Genomic DNA, 19,569 nt, shown 5'->3' with positions numbered 1-19,569 from the left:
GAGAGCATTGATTATGATTACGATGATTGCAAACCACATGAACTATTAGTAATGGGAAAAAAAAAATACAAGAAATAACAATGATTTTTGTTACAACCACATAAACTATCTTTGATGTTATGTCTAAAATAATAAAATGAGATGTAATTTTATACTCCCTACGATAAGTGTCACAGTTTAAAAGATCACACGAAAACAAAATATTTGTTTCTCTCCACGGTAACCGCTTCTAATTGGTTGAAATACAAAATGGACACTTGAAATGAGGCGTATAAAAATTGTAATGTGAACACTTTAAATGAGACAAAGGAAGTATAATTTTTCTAACAGTGAATTTTTTCAAACGCACAATCTCAAGACGATTTTCAAATTTAAGTGACAGATTAGGCTGCGTAGACCTTTCCGCTAGGTTTGTAGAACTTATCTTCTCAACAAAAAAGTGCATCTCCATGTTTTAGTTCCAATGGGTCTACGGTATTGAGAATAATCATGAAAATCAATTTGGAAAAAACAATTGGAAATGATCCAAATATATCTCTTAAATTACTAATATGCAATAATAAGTAAAACAGTCAATAAACTGTTCCAATGTACAATTGCATGAAAGGAATCCAACTTCTAAATTAATTTAGAAAGAAAGAAAAAAAGGAAAACTTCAAAGTTCAATTTTGACAAACTGAAACTGTACAGTATATCAACACATGTATCTCTGCTGAAATCTTCTTGTAACGGATCAAGGTTTGGTTTTCGACATGATAAATATTTATCTACACTCGATACCTTCATGTTTCTTTTAACCAAAACCAAAGCCTTCATTAGCTTCATGAATTGCAAGCAGCAGTCTCTCCTCCAGATTCTCCTTTGAAGGATACTCTGGTAAATCTAACTGATTGAAACTGCATCCAGAAACAATTAAAATTAAATTTATATTAATATTAATATATGATGTAGTCCTTACCATAAAATAAAATATAAATTTATTATCATAAGTTTTATAAAGTATGGTCAATGTAAACTTGAGGTATTCAACATAGTCAACAGTCGGAACTGAAACATTACCATGTGTGAGCTGAGGGCAGATGGTCGGGTCTTCCGTACGCTTTGTGAATCTGAAACTTTTGAGATCCAGAGATGCCTTGCAAAGCGCTGAATCCTTCTAATGGCACCTGCAATAAAATGTACATAACCAGTCATAAGCAAGGTAGCAAAAAATCCCTACTTGGATGAATCGGATTGGACATTTTATACATTTTAAATAAAAATTTCAAAAATGTGTAAATATAGAAAAAAATAACTTACACATCAACTTTAACATAATTGTAAAACATAAACATGATCGTTCATTTATTCAAAAACTCTATAATTCTAAGTTTAAATTCAATTAAAATGTTGACCAATTTTGACTTTGACCAATAAATCCAATTTTGACCTATTACCGACGTTGACAGATTAATTAAACGGTTTTGAAGAATTGAATAGGTTTGTTCTTTAAAAGGAGTGATCAGGGATTAATCGGGAGTAATAAGCGTTTTTACAACAGTGGTCATAAGACTGAATTTTATATTTATTTATATGCCAGATTATGTAAGAGGAAATAATTTTGACATAAAACAAGTTACCTTTGAGGTACCGGTAACAAATTGCAACAACCGAGCTTTATCTTCTTTGCTGAAGCCTTGAGCAACCTCCCAGAACCACTGGATAACAGGAGATGCAGGACTATAACCGGAGTACTCTGTATTCGCTTTCATGTCATCCACTGAAATTACATATATATGCACATTAATTAAATTTAAATTTGAGAAAAAAGAAAAATAACAACACTTTCAATGAGAATGAGAAAAATGTTGTCAAAACTCACAGTCGATATCTGGAAGTCCACTGATCAACAATTCTAATTCCTTGTCATGAAAGATAGATATTAAATCACGTGAAACCAATTCATTAAACCCTTCCAAGAAAGCGTTTATTTGAGGGCGTATGGCAGTCGTTAACCGATGTTCAGCAATTAGATCCACGTATTTATGTTTGTTTTCCTCTGTCACTCGAATATTTCTTCCACCGGGAATCAGTTCATAGTCGGTAACCTAGATAGATTGTAATAATCATAATTTAAATTTTTTTAATTTAAATTTTTTTAATTTAAATGTAGCATTCAAACATCATGAGTACAATTAGTTACAAAACTGAGAGTTGAAATATATAATCTATACCTCTGATCGTTCACATAATATCATTTTCTCTTCATCAGCATCAATACTAAATGTTAGATCGAGAATATCACTGATATCATTCTGCAAAAGAGTTACAAACAGACAATGAAATTAGCTCAAACAGTAATCAAAATAACTACATTAACTTCACCAGAAACTATTCAGGTATCACTTGAACATACCTCAAGCATCCACTTCAGGTTCTTAAAATAACCCGGGTCGATCGCTTCAATATCATGGTACGTCACTTTTACACCAAGGATGTGCTTGTAAAACGATCTTGTGAAATGAACGTCAAGCAACTGACCATCAAATAGTGCCTTCCCAACCTATATTACAATTAATCTCAAGTTAGAACATAACACAATTCTGGATCTCAGGATACAAAGCGAAGGTGGCAATCTCAGCCCATATACTCATAAATGGATCCATTTTGCCACCTTCACAAAAAGTGAAGCTACTTACCACTCTTCCAACAAACTTGAAGTACGAAAGGTGTTCTGTTTGATAAACAGAATTCGGATTTGGCTGAAATGTCGAATCGTTGCCAACAGTTGTAAAAAGCAGAGCTCCTTTATCAAAAATAACCCTTGATAAAAGCTGATACCATTCCCTTGTAAGTCCACCTGCATCAATACCTTCTTCCCCTTGGAAATGAACGGTCAACCTACCCTTTAAATCTTGAGTGGATCTCATTCTCAATTGATTATACGAATCTTCAAGTATATATGCTCGTCTTACAGAGATCCTCAAAGGACTATGATGATGATCATGTTGATGCTTAATTTTAGATCTAAAATGAGACCGCTTGTTGTCAAAATCAATAAACCGTGGGACCTTAAGCATAAGAGAGAACGACTTTTCAAGCAATCCAGGGTTTTGTCGTATAAAAGCATTGAGTAATTTCCTATGCTTTTCTGAAAACTTCACAAACACTACGTGTTTTTCATCAATTTTTCCTGTGGGCCCAGAAGTAGTGGCGTCATCAACGTTAGCACCAAACTCTTGTGTTCCTCCTAGATTCGCCGGGTGCAACTTCTCACACATAACGAAGAAAGATTCTATGTACGGTAAGATGTTCTGAGTGCCAGCTGGCAGTGGAGGCATTGCACCAGATGGCCTTGACGAATCAGATACATCAGGTGACATGTCAGAATAGTTCTCGATTTTGCTTATACACGTACTTAATTCTGTCCACAATGGTTCTAAAGCGGAATTTATGTCACCAACAAGAGCAAGGGTATTTGATTGATCGTTTTCGGGAAGTGTTTGTTCTTTTTCGGGATTAAGTGAGGTAACAAGTAAGCTTAGTGCTTGTATAACCCTTAAGATTGCTGCTCCATCTGAAGCAGTGGTAGTAATAAGTGCCTTGTCGATTTCACTAAACCTATGCAATTCATCCATGGCTGACGTTGTAAGGTTCTTCATAGCGCCAGCTAGCTCTGTAATGAATAAATGACAGTGACGGGGTGCGATGGTCACCAATTTCTTTAATACTTCGGCCACAAGAGCATATGCATTATCCGACAAACTACAAGAATGTAGATATTAAAGAAAAAAACATTATATAGGTGTAAGTTTGCATTAAAACGTTTACATACAAAGACTGAGACATATATATGCAAGATTAGAAAGGTCAACTGAAACAACTATTACATACCTTTCACGTGCAAGCAGTGAACAGAGAAGACGTAGTTCTGTCTGTGGCAAGTTCAGTAAAATGGTGCGTGAGTCGCATTCATCATTAGCGCCAGAAGATGAGGGTTTAGAGGCATTATCTGCTTTGACTAATTTGGTATCCGAACCATCGGTGCTACCAACATTAGCATCTGAAGCGGACATTTCAGCAGGAGATTCTTCGGTAACAGATACCCCACGTTCATCAGGAGTTTGCTTGCTTTCAGCATTATCAATGATCACGTCTAACAAGTTCAGCAGCTGAAATGCGCAAAAAGCAAGCATAAATATCGAAAAGTTGCCACTTTTTGAAGACAGATGGATAAAAATATAGAAGATACTTTTGAATTCTACCTGCTCTAGATGTGCAATACTTCTCAAATAAAGTGGCTGGTTTAAGAGACTTAAGAGCATTGTTATGGCTAATAAATCTTCTTGTTGTTTTCCAGTTTCGTTATCTTGAATAACCATAATGGCTTTTCCACGAGACTGATTAAGACTCTCCGACTCCACCGGAGAAAACCTAAACTGGAGCAGAAGTTTTGCAACAAATGTATGGTTCCTAGCCAAATATGTCAAAGTTTCTAGAACACGCCGTGAGACCAATGGAGGTACACCTAACATAAAATAAATAAAAAATAAATGAATAAATAAATTATTAATTTAGCTCTAACAGAATTGATATGCAGACAATAACATTTACAATCACATTAATACTAGGATTCTCACCATCAAAACATTGAGGACGAGAATACATGACATGGCTCTGGCAAGCATAAAGTCTGTATGATGGTTCAGAAGTACTCAAAGTAGCCTCAGGTTTTCTTGTGTCAAGCATCAGCAGATCCATTAATATTTTCACTACAGATGAACGCGTTTCAAAATGAGCACATAAATTCAACAGCAGTCTCTGGAGATGAGGTTTGTATAACGGCTGTACAAATAAAACACAAAACATCATTATTAGTGAACAAATGGATTTAATAATAAAGCAATTTTAGAAGTATTACGGATTGGCATAAAATGTGTGTGAACCATATCCATGCTAGTTAAATCATATAGCTCAATCCTTTTGAGCTGTTAAATAGTATAAAATATTACTCAAATCAACCCATATCTAGGTAAACGGGTCAAAATGGCCATCTATAACATCCAATATGACAAATTATCACCTGGACAATACGAAGCAACCGAACCATGGCTTTGAGATCTTCTTTGTCTACCAAAGGAACTCCATCGGTTTCAACAGGCTTACTTCCACTTGACCTACGAGTAACAATCCCACCAATGCTAGATCCAATTCCTTCGCCTCTTCTAGAAGATTCACCCCGCCTACTCCTAGGAAACATACCAAAAAGGTTCCGATTGTACCTACGAGCAAACCGTTCCCGCAACATATTTGCCTCCGCAACAAGAGCAGGTGTAAGATTAGCAAGAACCGCATCAGAGGATGTTAAAAGAACCTGAAATATATGTACACAATTTACTCATGCAACATCAGTAAAAAAGAATTACTGTATAAGATATTAGAATTATACCTCTTCCCGTAATTCAGTTGGGAACGTAGCAATTATTGATACGGTATCCATTTCCACAGGTTGACCTTCCAATTCTTGTGCCCGGTGGGCCCCTTGAGCCTGCTGTTGTGCTAGAACTTCAGCCCGGATGTCAGGGGGGAGTGCAGCTAGAAACTCGGGGTCTATGTCTCCATCATTTTGTGGTTCAGTGTTGGCAGCAGGCTGAGCCGGAGGGCCCTGTCTACCCGAAAGCACCTCAGCCCGTAACTCCTCAGGAAGAGCATCCAGAAAAGCTGGGTCAATTGGTGCGGAACCGGTGCCGGCTGGACCATCACGGTTAGCATCCTGACCAGGGTCACTTTGGTCTGGCTCTTGACTAGGATTCTCTGAAACCTCGGTTACACTATGAAGAGATGCATCTCTCGCTGTTAATGATGCAGTGTTGAGTGGTACGTTTACTCTCCTTGCACCTTGCCTCTCGCTCGCATCATCATGACCATCAGCACTTCCAATTTCAACATCAAGGCTTCTAAGGCTTTCACCTAATGTGGCCCCACTTTCGCTACTTTCTTGGCTAACAGCTTCAGCATCCCGGGAAACACTATCATTTTGGTCAAACTGCATATCAACAGATAGAGGTTGACCAATGGGTGCATCCGCATTATTGCTTCCAGAATCTCGCGAGGCAATTTGAACATCAGGACCATTGTTGTCAGCAGTGGTTTCAGGTACCATTCCAGCTGATTCTTGGGATTGACCAAGCTCGTTATTCGATTGACCCTCCATTTTTTCTTGATCGGAGTTTTTTTCGGTGATTGGAGGGCTCAGATGAGAAACCAACAGATCTTCAAGACCTAAAGGAATGCTTGATGTATTAGATCCACCACTTTGTGCATCATCAGTCCACATGTTAAGCCTGTTTCCTTGCTGTCCATGACGACCATTTCTCAAAGACCGGAAAATTGAATTCAATCGTGACGATGATGATTCCAAATTTCTTTCAATGTGACCCTCACGAGAATTATCTGGGAGGACAATACAACAAAGAAGTCAATAATGACAGATGAGGAAGTCGATATATAACACAGAAGCCAATCTGAGTTGGCTTTTAACGGGTAAACAAGATGTTATACAAAATAGTAGAAAATACAGACTAAAGTTGACACGGTGATTTTTATTCAAAAAGTGATAAGGTTTTCCCTATTCGGGTTTTATCCGGGAGAACAAGTATCTTTCCTCATGTGTGCGTGGCCTTACCAGATTAAGTTGTAACCGTATCCAAACCCTTAGCCAGCCACCATAAAATTTAACCCCGGCACCTCTTGCAAGATTTCAGGACCCCAACCAATAGGCTCTTAGTGATGGTTATTCAAAAAAACCAATGAAATCATACTATTCAAAGAGTAAGATTTTTAATAGATAAAGTTTGTAACCATATTTCTCAAGTATATCTTTCATTAAAGAAATTGAAAACTTACAAATGAAGCTTTGGGTCAACCCACCCCGGCCATCCCTGTTTTCAACCATATCAAAAAACTAGGATTTTTCGGGCAAACGATTGTGACCTATTAACCAACCTTCCAGCTACAATTTTTACCACATCTAGAGACAGATATACAAACATGCCAACCACAACAATGCAGCAGAGATATAGCTAAAAAAATTAACTGAATAAAGAAAAGGTTTATAATATGTATGATAGATGTACCTGTTGGTCGAGAAGAAATTGCGCGCGAGGAAGAAGGCTCCATTAGAAGTGGATGCTGAGTCGAAGCAGAACTGTCACCTGATCTCCCCAAAAGATTATAGATAGATGTAGTGCGACCTTGTCGTCTGGAACCGAAGACTTCAACGGGCATCACATGAAGAGTATCATTATTAAAACTTTGGTCTCTACCAAATACCTCTATATGATCCAACACATTTATCCCATTCATTCCCTCACCCAGTCTTAATATAACTCCACCATCATCATCCTCGTCATCTTCATCTTCTTCTTCTTCGATCATATCCTCATCAAACTCGTCTTCAATTTCATGATCATCTTGATCAGTGTCAGGATGTGGCATATGATGAACTTCATCTTCTTCCAGATCATTATTTCCATCATCATCCCCATCATCATCTTCATCAACATCATCTCCTCCATCACCTGACATATCCTCATCATCTTCATCAAGGCTCTCATGAGTATCAGGTTGGATTTCAAATCTTATTCCAACTGAACCAAGACCGTTTTCGATACCACGTGTTTCCTCAGAAGTTTCGTGCATATAATCATCTTCACTAGGCGGATTAGAACCTCCATCAATATCCTGATCATGCTCCATATCATCTGTAACAGCCTCAGATCCACCATACGTCTGTACAGTGCTAAAAGACTCGATACCAGCTTCGGTAGGTGCAGAATTTGCATTAGGTAAAGATGCGGTTTCGGTTGACCTAGATACATCACCAGTATTCTCAGTTCTTCCTTGGTCAACATGATCAAAAGGTTTTGTTAAACTATCAGCTTTTGCAGAGTTAGCCTCAGCAGCATGAACATGTTCCTTAGTCACCAATTCCAGAACCTTTACAAGACCTGGTACAATCTTTAGCGAGTCGGCATGATCCAAGTCCAACATTTGCAGGGTTCTTGTAAGCGACTTAACCAATCCGACATCTATAAAGGTAACTGAAGCTTCTCCAGAAATCGAGGCGCCTGTAGGCGAACGAGCAGCCATTACATCCCCAAGTAGATCAACAAAAGCTTGAATATCATTTCCAGGTGGCCGATTAACCTCAGAATTATCAACAAAATCAGTAAATGCGTTATTGATTTCTCCAAAAATTCTCCTTCTTGCCTCTGAAGAACGCACACATGAAGCCACCAAGAACTGGCTAGCCCGACCTGCTAGTTTGTGCCTCCAGTCAGCATCCTTCTTTTCACGTTTAGAGCTTCTTAAATGAGGAAGAAAATTACAAAGAATGTGATGGAATATTCCACTAAGCTCAGCATCTTTTCGTAGCAGAACATGAACAGACGAACCATACATCAACAGAATCTCCTTTAACAGCTTCAAAATGAATACAACTTTAGCCAATAATGCAGATGATTCCTGACCATTTTCTTCATTCTCTTCAGATGCTGATGCGATAGCTTTCCCTTTACCCTTGCCCAAATTAACATCAACTTCCATATCTGTTACCGAAGAGCTCGTCCCTTCCTTCTCTTCTGACGGGGGTACAAAAGTAATTACAGACTCCAAAAGCAGCTCGATTACAGTGGTAAAACTTGAAGGCGGCTTACGGTGAACCTTAGCATTCTTGGTATTTGCATCAGAAAGTTTGGTGTTATTACCTATGCTGAGCTTACCATCAGTTGTAGCATGCGGTTTATCTTTTTCCTCCTTGTCTTTAGATTTATCTTTTTCGCGATCTTTTAGCAAGACGATAAACGGTCTGTCGCCATGCATTTCAATTTGGCACACTGCTTTTGCAGCCCGCATAAAGATCACGGGATCTCGAGAAAGAACAGAACTCATATTCAACAGAAAGTTACGAGGTGTGAGCCTTCCATTTGCTTGTCTACTGCCACCTGCAACAACACTATGCTTAATTTCACTTTCCATTGCTTGTTGGAGAGTTTGTGGATCTTCTAGAATATGACGAATAATCGTGGCTGCAACGTTATCGAACCCAACAAATAGGCTACTTGTAGGCAAAGATAGCAGTGAAGGCAAACCACCAGCTTCTAGAAAACTAACAGCAACAGAATGAGTTCTTGTAAGTGTTGAACATAGCTGTAGAATAGCATGGACTGTTTCAGCAGGTAGTGGTTTAATCAAAAAGCCACAACATATTTCAATAAATCTCTTTTGGTCTGCAACATCAATAAGTTTTGATGATAATCCCAAATTCGTTTGCTTTTCCTCATCTATTATTAAGGAATTATTATGGTCGCTGACATCATCTTTCTTTAACAGCTCCAAAATATCAGGATTTAACTTTTGGTCAACCTGAGAAAGCCGATCAACAGCAAGAAAAGCTGATGTCACCCATTTGGGAACAAGCAATGTCCCACTATCACGTTCACTAGAGTTCCAATTTGATAAGAGATCTGCTGCAACTTTGACCAAGCCATTTTTGGATGCAACGTCTCGTGCATCTTTATCCTCGTTAAGAATCAATGCAAGAACGTGAAAGAGAGAGGATAGCATATTATCTTTTCCACCATAAGAATCAGAACTGCAAAGCTTCACTTGTTCAAGGATGAACATTATAACATCTGATCTGTATCGACCATCATCTTGAGAACATATCATTGATAGAAGATCCCGAACTGGAAAAGTTAAAGAATTTTTCATTTCTAGAAGCTTCTTACACGTAGACAACAAGTCATCAACAGGTGGTAACTGCACGGTTTCCTCTTCAATTGGTTCACTACTTTCTGTTGTCACCGTATCATCATTCGCATCGGTTCCAGAATTACCAAGAGACATTGCAAGTGCACGAGCAAGTTCATCATCTTCTTCTTGAACTTCCTCTGGATGTGAAAACAGCCACTCCATTGCTAATTCAACACTATTTGTTCCCACTTGTCTTAACGCCTCCTCAGCCCGAGCTCTAGTAAACCCCATTTCTACAATTGTGGATATAGTCGTTTCATTTGGAGGTGGCCCAATGGGCCTTGATCCAGAACCGGTTACATTTCTCACTTCAACACCAGAAAAAACATGACGAATTATAGATATTACAACAGCAATGAAATCGTCACTACAGTCTGTGAACTGCGGGTGAGTCCAAACGGGAAGCACCACTTTCAAAATCATAGATTGAAGAACCTTGACAAAAACCTCAGCATCACGTGGAAACACGGTGTCACCGGTAATAAGTGGTTGTGTAAGAAAATGTTTTGTGAACAGGGACAAAATAAAAGATGATGTCACTAGATGATCCATAAGTTTACCGTAGCTGGCTAACGGCCCATCTATCCACGAACGCACAATTTCTGCTGACTCGGCTTTTGGATCTCGTTCATCCGTCTCCATTGGAGATGCAGGAATCCTGTTGACTGTAAATAACAGATCGCTAGTAGCTTCAAAGGTGGTCAAAACTAAATGAATGACACCACGACCGTATAAACAATTTAACAAAACAGGGTTGCAGGTGTCAGGTTTTTCTAGTAGAATCCCATCGATAAAATCTATAACCTTTCCCAAATACCGACACTTGGGTGACCATGATGGAGCAGATCCAGATACGCTTACATCACCTTCAAACTTCATATGAGCCAATGTGATGTCAGCAAAAGTGGACGCGACTGATTTAGAAGCGGGAGTAACCGTTACCACGTCATCTCTTCTTCTAGATGGAAGCAACATCGCTTTGCCTAGCTCTTGAAACAAGTGTGTAATATGTGAAGAGAGTGACCTCATCATATCACAACAAGATGAATAGTATGACCTTTGTTTATCTGTTTCTGAAGAAGTACCACCGCTAACACCCTCTGATGTGCCAGGTGGCAGTGATCGGTGGCTACCGCCACCGCCAAGATGCTGTGGAAGACCAGATGTATTAGTGAGATCACGATATAAAGTAACTAGATCAAAAAACTGTGATTCAAAACTCCATCCTGACATCCTTCTTCTCATTAGCGGATCAAGAAACTGCCTAAACGAATTTAATCTTTGATCCTCAGATTCTGATGAACTAGGCTCCAATTGGCGGGACTCGTCAGTAGAACCAGAACCTGAACCAGAACCACCATTGTCTTCCTCAGTTTGAAACTTAGCATCTTCAAGTAATGCAATCTGCCATAGAATTTGACGATGAGTGTCTCCAATAGAAACCAAAACATCCTTGCTATCATTACCAAATTCTTGCAGCAATGCAGTAACCCAACGATTGTCTTTCGAGGCAGCAAGAAACAAAAGGAATTCCACAAGAAAAAGTGAAGAAAAGAGCCCAGAATTTGGGGTAGCTTTTGGGTCTAGAAGAAACGAGCCTGAAAGAGTATCAAACCCACCCTTAGTTGACTGCAGATAACCCCGAAGAGCAGAGCAAAAGGCGCGTGCTAAAGGAGCTGAGTGATGTTGAGTAAAGCTTTTGAAAACCATGGTGCTATGCAAAGCAATAGACATCCCTTCTGATGACTGAGTTATACTTGGTCTTAACAAAAGCTTCAACAAAGCTTCAATTCCTTCCTTTTCAACAAACATTCGACACGTTTCAGCATTCTCCATTGTTCGGTGAACTAACACCATCACATGAAAGATGCATAATTGAATATACTGGTCATCACCGATTCCTTCTGAACCTGATTCTGTACTAGCAACTAGGCACGGGCCTACATTTTCTTTATCTTCAGTATCCATCTCCATAGCACTACCATCTACAACTTTTCCCATTTTACCCTTACCGTCCTCTATTGAAGCAATTTCCTTAACAATCTTAACAATCAAATCTACACCAGTACCTCTTAATGAAGCTACATGACGTAAAAGCTCCTCAACAGCATTCGCCAACGGCACTATTCCATCATTCATCGGTATTACATATTTCTTATCAGTGAAAACATCGAACAGAAAACTTAATGCTGAAGTTTCTTTAACTGTTTCCAATCCCTTTGTATTGAGACAAATAGCACCAATACCATTAGGAACACACGTAAGAGCCTTTGAAGATGGAAGAACCCCCGCTTTAACCGATGCTAGAAAAGCGTCAGGAAGACCCAATTCATCTAATGAAGCATAACAAGTGGGATCTTTATGTATCATTTCACTCATAACAGTAACAGCAGCTGAATATATGTCCCCTCCAAATTTATTCATATTTTCAAAGATCATAATTAGTGTGGTGGGCAAAGAAGCATCGTGGGCCCCCTGGGGACGGGTCGAATTAGCTGGAGCATAAGTAGCAGAACCAAGTGCCTTCAACAGAACCCTAATGAGCCGTTTCTGGGAATAAAGCCGATCAACATTAGGGTTTGAGTTTGAAGACTCCCCGATGCTCATTGAGCTGTCATCTCCTATATCTGAACCAATCACCCTGACCACTTCTATCTGCAGTCTGTTAGTCAAAAGGTCAACTCCTCCCAAGTCCTTAAAAAGAGTTACAGCTGAATTGCTGTAGTCCATGAGCTTTTGCAGTGTCTTCACAGCTAAGCATACAAGATGCATGTGTGAAGAATCAGAATCTTCTAAAAGGGGTAAAAAAGTAGGAACCATTCCTGATCCCCGTATTACACTCCCAGAACTTGATGTAGATATGACATGAAGTAAATAGAATTGGAGAAGTGCTTCAACAAATGCAACAGACGATGGGTCGCTGGAGCTGTTTAAAGACGAAATTGCCCTTTGCAAAACATTGAGAAGTATCATGCGATTTCCACCAGCAAAGCTAATGCTTGACCCACTTAAAACCCTTGCCCTCTCATGTGACGATGAATATGCAGCTAGTTGAGATCCAAGAGCATGCATTGCAAGAGTACGAATTGTTCCAGGTATCTCTTCAGATTTCACTAGTCTGATTAACTCATTAGTGTATTCTGGCTCATTAGCAAAAAAAGACACGAGTTCATCATGAGCATCACTTGATTGAACAAGAACAATGAAAGAAAGTAAGCAGATCTTGCTATACATCCTGCAAATTCTAGATGATCGAAAGGCGTGAGCATATCGAATTCTTGTCAGCAACGAGAACCTATGCTCAGGAGGTACACTATACTGGTCAACCAATGACTTCATCAAAGTCAAATCATCCTCCGTATGCAAGTGTAGATCAGGAATCTGTATAACACTTGTGCTTTGGGGATTTGTACCGTGCAACTCAAAATAGAGGGTAGAACCAACACGGTTTTGAGAATTGTCGGCTTCTGTTTGTACATCAGGTGGGAATAAGCTTAGACCTTCATCTTGGGTTCTTTCGTTTAACATAACACATGAATACAAGCCCAAACCCTCTTCTTTGCTACCCCATCCCTGTGCTAATGACAAAAGGCAATTGTTTATTGAACCGCATCCTACTAATTTTCCACTTGCGTGAAGTTTCGAGGGACTTATTTTCACTAACGCTGAAAGAGTCTCCAACGTTGCAATGAGAATCTCAGGGTCTGTTGATGCAAGCAAGAGCTTGAAATGCTGGAAAGAAAAAAAATTAACTTCAGTTAATATGTATATACAACAGGAGCAGGTTTAGTAAATGTCACACATATAGGCAGGTCCTTTTTTGATACCTACGCACAACAGAACTGGTTGTGTTGGGTTGACCCACAGATATTTTCATTTCAAACAAATATTATATAGTTAAATAGCTAATAGTTAATTAGTGCACTAATCATATATAGATAAAGAGTACTATTGCAATAATAATCTAACCTAATTTGGATAAAACACATTAGAAGATTGTATGCATTAAAAAAAGTTTTATCTTTCAAGTAGTTTGACAAATTTGGCCCATGGACCAGCTCTTTTTCACTAACCTGCCTTATTTCACCCTTTAATGATCAAACATAACCTCACAGCGCATTCATATAATAGTATGTAAAATTAACCGCTTCTACTGATCATTCAAGAAAAAATTTAACAATTACTCATCATACCTCTAAACCATCAAAGGAACTTTTGTTGTGACAATTCTCTAAAACGATTTGCATCACACGCAATATCTGGAGAACAGATTGTTTAGGAAAAGGAGTATCATCTTCTAAGGTATCTACTAAAAGAAGATCCTTCCTGCTAGACAAGTATGTCTTGAAGTAGGTATCAAAATGCAAAAACAGCGGCCTCCAATGATGAAAATTTCCCTGAAAAACGAAGGCAAAAGTTAAGTAAATTAGGTTATCTATATTTATATTTTATATGTATAGTAATATAAGTCAAAAAAAGATGTAGAGTATGATCTTGTCACCTTGTTGTACTCCCAATGAAAGCCTGACAGAGGAATTGCTAAGTCTTGTAATGGGCATTGAATCACCTTGTCAATGAAGGCCTTCACTTTTGGGGGCTGCAAAAAAAATTAGAGAAAAACAAAAGCAAATTAGTAATTCTTCTAAGATCCACTTTTTATGCGTTAAAACAAGGGCTCATGCTTTTTCTCTATATCACTCAACTTTTACCAATATTTATAGCTTTCCTTAACCAATTCACTATATTATAAATCATGACTTTACCCTTACTAGAAACAAACTTACATAAAGTTCAAGTAATGTCAATTGTGATACAAGCATAAATAGGTTATATCACGCCATTATCAGATAAAAGAACATAATGTGGCTAAAACGTTATCACAAGATATATTGATCATGGTTATAAAAGTCCTTCTACTAGGCCAACTACTCCCCGACTAGGCAAGCTATATTTTATAATTCAAAAACAAATTTATTAGGTCAAAATAGGTCATATACTAGTTAAAGTTGTGTACCCATCCGACTAGTACCCGACTTATAATGCCACACACCTTTCAGTTATAATATATGCTCTATCATGTGCCTAATTATATAATAAATGTATCATTCTTTTGATATTTTCTACCAACATTGTGTCTACACCAAATATTGAACTTTCTCTAGGTGTCAATTTGACAAACCTTCACTGAAAAATACAATTTGAGCATTGCAACAATTGAACATGATCCTGATATGTATATATTCTTATATTCATTAAGTACCCCATTATGATCCACCTATTACCTTTACCTATATGTATAAAAGAATGAACGAAAAAAGTGATCACTTCCCACTTTCTAATTATATAGTTCTGAACTGATAAAACACATGTCAATTGAGATACCAATATTTGCATAACACACTCTTAAAATCAACATTTTCTATATGCACATTACATTTCATTCTGGCCCCCATTTGGTAACTGTGCTACACAACGGTACGGTGAATATACCAAAAATAAGTAATAAAATTACATTAACATAAGTGTAACAAAAGTAACCCTCTTTAGAAAGATACAATACAAAGAATGGTACAAAAGAACCGGTCAAAACTTTTAAGCATCAAACTACAGAAGAAGGTATAAGAAAAGAACATACAAGCTAAAAACTTACTTTAGACACATTACAATATGGTACCCCCGAACAAGACATACATTATAAAGAATGCTACATAACAACCGTTTAAACTTTCAAGTATCCAATTGCATAAAAAAGAAACAAGAAAAGCACATACAAGCTATAAACTTACTTGAAGCACATTAAAATGCGGTACCTCCCAACAAGACATCTACGTACAACTAAAATCCTTATAATTATGTATATTATTACTCAAAAAGCCTTGAACTTTTACAAAACAATTAATCAACAACTTCAATTTAAGCCCTAATTCAAACTAGAAACACTAAAATCTATTGATTCACTAACACTCAAACGCATACATAAACATTTACAATTGCTGTATTGCTGTAAGCACAAAATAAAAGGCACATAATACCCTAACTTGTAACTACACATTAATCAATTAATCAACGACTTCAATTTAAGCCCTAATTCAAATCTATAAAGCACCAAATACACACACAAAACCTCAATAGCCACTTACAGTTTCAGAATCAAGCTTAACATTAGGACCGATGTGTCCTTCACCGGATAACAGCTGCCGTAACCTCGACGGCAAGCTCGATCTTAGGGTTCCGGCCATAATATTCCACAAACTCTACACTCCTTTTAAACTGCAGTAACAAAAAACAATTAAATATTAAATAATTAAATAAATCGAAGATTTTTAATCGATTAAATCAACGACAGAAACAATAAGAAGACATAGATATATAGATATAGATATAGATATATACCTGGTGGTGCAGAGAAAAACAAAAGATTCATAAACATGAAAGTAAAATAATTAGGGTTTTATATGTGTGTGTGAATGAAAAAGAAGTGTTCTTTTGTGTGTGTGTTTTGGGGTTAACCCTGAAATTGAAGAAGAGAGCTGCTTTTTATAAACAAAAATTAGTCAGCCTGTTTTGTTTTCTACTCTGGATTGGGGAAAATGAAGGCGGTTTTTGCACTCCGGTCCGTATGCCGTATGGTGTGAGTAAAACTAGTAAGTAACAAAACTAGTCCCTTTACTTAAAATTGGTGCGATTATTGTACTTAATAATTAAGAACCCTAATTATATTATATTATATTATATTATATTATATTATATTATATTATATTATATTATATTATATTATATTATATTATATTATATTATATATTATATTATATTATATATTATATTATATTATATATTATATTATATATTATATATTATATATTATATATTATATTATATTATATATTATTATTATTATTATTATTATTATTTTATTATTTTATTATTATTATTATTATTATTATTATTATTATTATTATTATTATTATTATTTTATTATTATTATTATTATTATTATTATTATTATTATTATTATTATTATTATTATTATTATTATTATTATTATTATTATTATTATTATTTTATTATTACCTCTAAAGGACAAAGAGGAAACGAACAGTACCCATGAGTATTTTCAACTTTTTGCTTTTTTTTTTTACAAATTCAACCACAAACCACTCCACTTTATCCAAAAAAATCAAATACACCCATCAAACAGGGGGTAAAGTGTAAACTAACCATTCTCATAAAAAATCTTAAACAAACTCCACCTAAATATTCAACGGGTCATATCTTCGCACTCGCAACGAGTTAAATTTTCCCGTCACCATCGTTAAACTCGAAATAATTTTATGAACATAATGTCACTAGCTATACGCAAAATTGGCGCTTTTTAAAAAACGCTAAATATTTGGGGTACTTTTCATACACGTTAATTCTCCGTTAAATTTTTTAAAGTCGACAAGTCCATAGCGAAATGCGGAGATGCACATATATTGTTAATTTTAAATAACATTTAAATCTTTCACGGGTTATACCTTTTAGTTCGACTCGAGTTGCGCTTCAACAACATCATCGTTAGCCAAAAAAAATTTTACAAATTAAACCCAATAAAATACATTAAAAACCGTACTCCCGGCGTGAAGCGAGGGTTCGAACACTAGTTCAATTCAATTCAATCAATTCAATTCAATTTAATTTATTTGTTCACATATGTTCGTTGTAATTTAAGTTTGTGGAAAGATATACATTGATTCATATTGAATAGGAACCAAAAAAATATAGTGTGGATCGGTTATTATAGGGTTTTTGTTATAATTCAGTAGGCTTATAACTACCTTTAGTGGTTCTTGACTATAGAAGGTATATAGAGATAGAGATACTGTAAAACGGAGAAAACAAAGGTTGAACAAAAGGTATGAGTAATTGGTTTTTTATTTATAGAAAAATGTACAATGAGAGTTTGGTGGCATTTGGAATCTAGAGAGAGAGTGTTTTTGTTAACCAAAAAATACATACAATAAACTCTAACTCAACACACCTACAATTACTCAAAAAAAATATACTATGCAATATCTATAATAATAATAAAATTATCATCCAATTATTTACTTTTATAACACTCCCCCTTGGATGATAATTTTATTAGTGAATAACTAGTACTGCCTCGTTAAAAACCTTGCTAAAGAAAACCCTTTGGGATAAAACTTTAGCTAAGGGAAAAAGAGTGCAGCATAGAGTTGACTCCCCCTCAAGTAGGCAACGCCTGAGTTGTTACATCTTCTGAACATGCCTCATGCCAATATTATGAACGTGTGTTCTGAAAATAGCAGTTGGAAGTGCTTTGGTGAAAAGGTCAGCAGAGTTTTTGTTGGACTGAACATATCTCATTTCAATCTGGTTGTCCTTAATGAGATTTTGAGTGTATGAGAAGAATCTAGGGGGTATGTGTTTTGTTCGGTCACTTTTGATATACCCTTCTTTCATCTGTGTTATGCAAGCTACATTATCTTCATAGATAGTTGTTGAACTTTTATTGCGTTCTAGTCCACAAGAATCAGTAATGAGTTGTGTCATTGATCTCAACCAAAAACATTCCCGACTGGCTTCATGTAATGCAATTACTTCGGCATGATTTGATGATGTTGCAACAAGTGTTTGTTTTTGAGAACGCCATGATATTGCGGTACCTCCATTTAGGAATACATATCCATTTTGAGATTTAGCTTTATGTGGATCAGATAAATAACCTGCATCTGCATAACCAACCAAATCTTGTTTTGATTCGTTAGAATAAAATAATCCTAAATCAGTAGTTCCTCGAAGGTATCGAAATATGTGTTTGATCCCATTCCAGTGTCTTTTGGTAGGAGCTGAGCTGAACCTTGCCAACAAATTAACTGCAAAAGAAATGTCAGGTCTTGTACAATTTGTAAGATACATAAGAGCTCCAATTGCACTAAGATATGGTACTTCTGGTCCCAGGATATCTTCATGATCTTCACAGGGACGAAATGGATCAGTGTCAACATTAAGTGATCTAACAACCATAGGAGTACTTAATGGTTTTGCCTTGTCCATATTAAAACGTTTTAAAATATTTTCAGTATATGTTGTTTGATGTACAAGTAAACCATTAGGCATATGTTCAATTTGTAAACCAAGGCAATACTTGGTTTTTCCGAGATCTTTCATTTCAAATTCTTTCTTTAGAAGTTGAATGGCTTCATGGATCTCTTTATTTGTACCTATGATATTAAGATCATCAACATAAACAGCTATGATCACATATCCGGATGTTGTTTTCTTAATGAAAACACATGGGCAAATAAGATTATTGGTATACCCTTTGCTTATCAAGTAATCACTTAATCGTTTATACCACATGCGACCCGATTGTTTCAACCCATATAAAGACCTTTGTAACTTGATTGAGTACATTTCTTTGGGTTTTGCATTGGTTGCTTCTGATACCTTAAATCCTTCAGGTATCTTCATATATATATCACTATCAAGTGATCCATAAAGATAAGCAGTCACAACATCCATGAGGTGCATTTCTAAATTTTCAGAAACTGTCAGGCTGATTAAGTATCTAAAAGTAATTGCATCCATAACAGGAGAATAAGTTTCCTCATAATCAATTTCCGGTCTTTGAGAAAAACCTTGAGCTACAAGTCTAGCTTTATACCTTGTAACTTCATTTTTCTCATTTCTTTTTCGCACAAAAACCCATCTATATCCCACAGGTTTCACATCTTTAGGTGTGAGAATGATAGATCCGAAAACTTTTCT

The 19,569-nt window shown here is 36.5% G+C and overlaps 1 protein-coding gene across 1 annotated transcript; it reads right to left on the bottom strand.

The window, feature by feature from the left end:
- Positions 1 to 528: 528 nt before the first annotated feature.
- Positions 529 to 16,311, bottom strand: LOC139871594 (E3 ubiquitin-protein ligase UPL1-like). Its single transcript, XM_071859301.1, has 17 exons — positions 16,189 to 16,311; positions 15,936 to 16,065; positions 14,297 to 14,392; positions 13,989 to 14,192; positions 7,116 to 13,527; positions 5,429 to 6,432; positions 5,063 to 5,353; positions 4,620 to 4,824; positions 4,245 to 4,507; positions 3,874 to 4,151; positions 2,679 to 3,744; positions 2,396 to 2,542; positions 2,214 to 2,294; positions 1,862 to 2,087; positions 1,620 to 1,759; positions 1,060 to 1,166; positions 529 to 896 (listed from the first exon to the last, which is right to left on the bottom strand). The coding sequence occupies exons 2-17, from the start codon at positions 16,032 to 16,034 to the stop codon at positions 794 to 796; spliced, it is 10,722 nt and encodes a 3,573-aa protein (XP_071715402.1). The 5' UTR covers positions 16,035 to 16,065; positions 16,189 to 16,311; the 3' UTR covers positions 529 to 793.
- Positions 16,312 to 19,569: the final 3,258 nt, after the last annotated feature.

This window comes from Rutidosis leptorrhynchoides, chromosome 10 (assembly GCF_046630445.1).
Source record: "Rutidosis leptorrhynchoides isolate AG116_Rl617_1_P2 chromosome 10, CSIRO_AGI_Rlap_v1, whole genome shotgun sequence".
Classification (NCBI taxonomy): Eukaryota; Viridiplantae; Streptophyta; class Magnoliopsida; order Asterales; family Asteraceae; genus Rutidosis; species Rutidosis leptorrhynchoides.
Note: the sequence above shows the minus strand (reverse complement) of the source record. Positions and strands in the feature narration are given on the sequence as shown.

Bases quoted from the DNA above. Each gene is read 5' to 3' on its own strand.
- LOC139871594 (XM_071859301.1), bottom strand. From the start codon at position 16,034: ATGGCCGGAACCCTAAGATCGAGCTTGCCGTCGAGGTTACGGCAGCTG. The intron at 6,433-7,115 runs GTACATCTATCA...TTGTCCTCCCAG, and splicing joins AATTTCTTCTCGACCAACAG to ATAATTCTCGTGAGGGTCAC. The intron at 4,152-4,244 runs GTAGAATTCAAA...TGCGCATTTCAG, and splicing joins GTATTGCACATCTAGAGCAG to CTGCTGAACTTGTTAGACGT.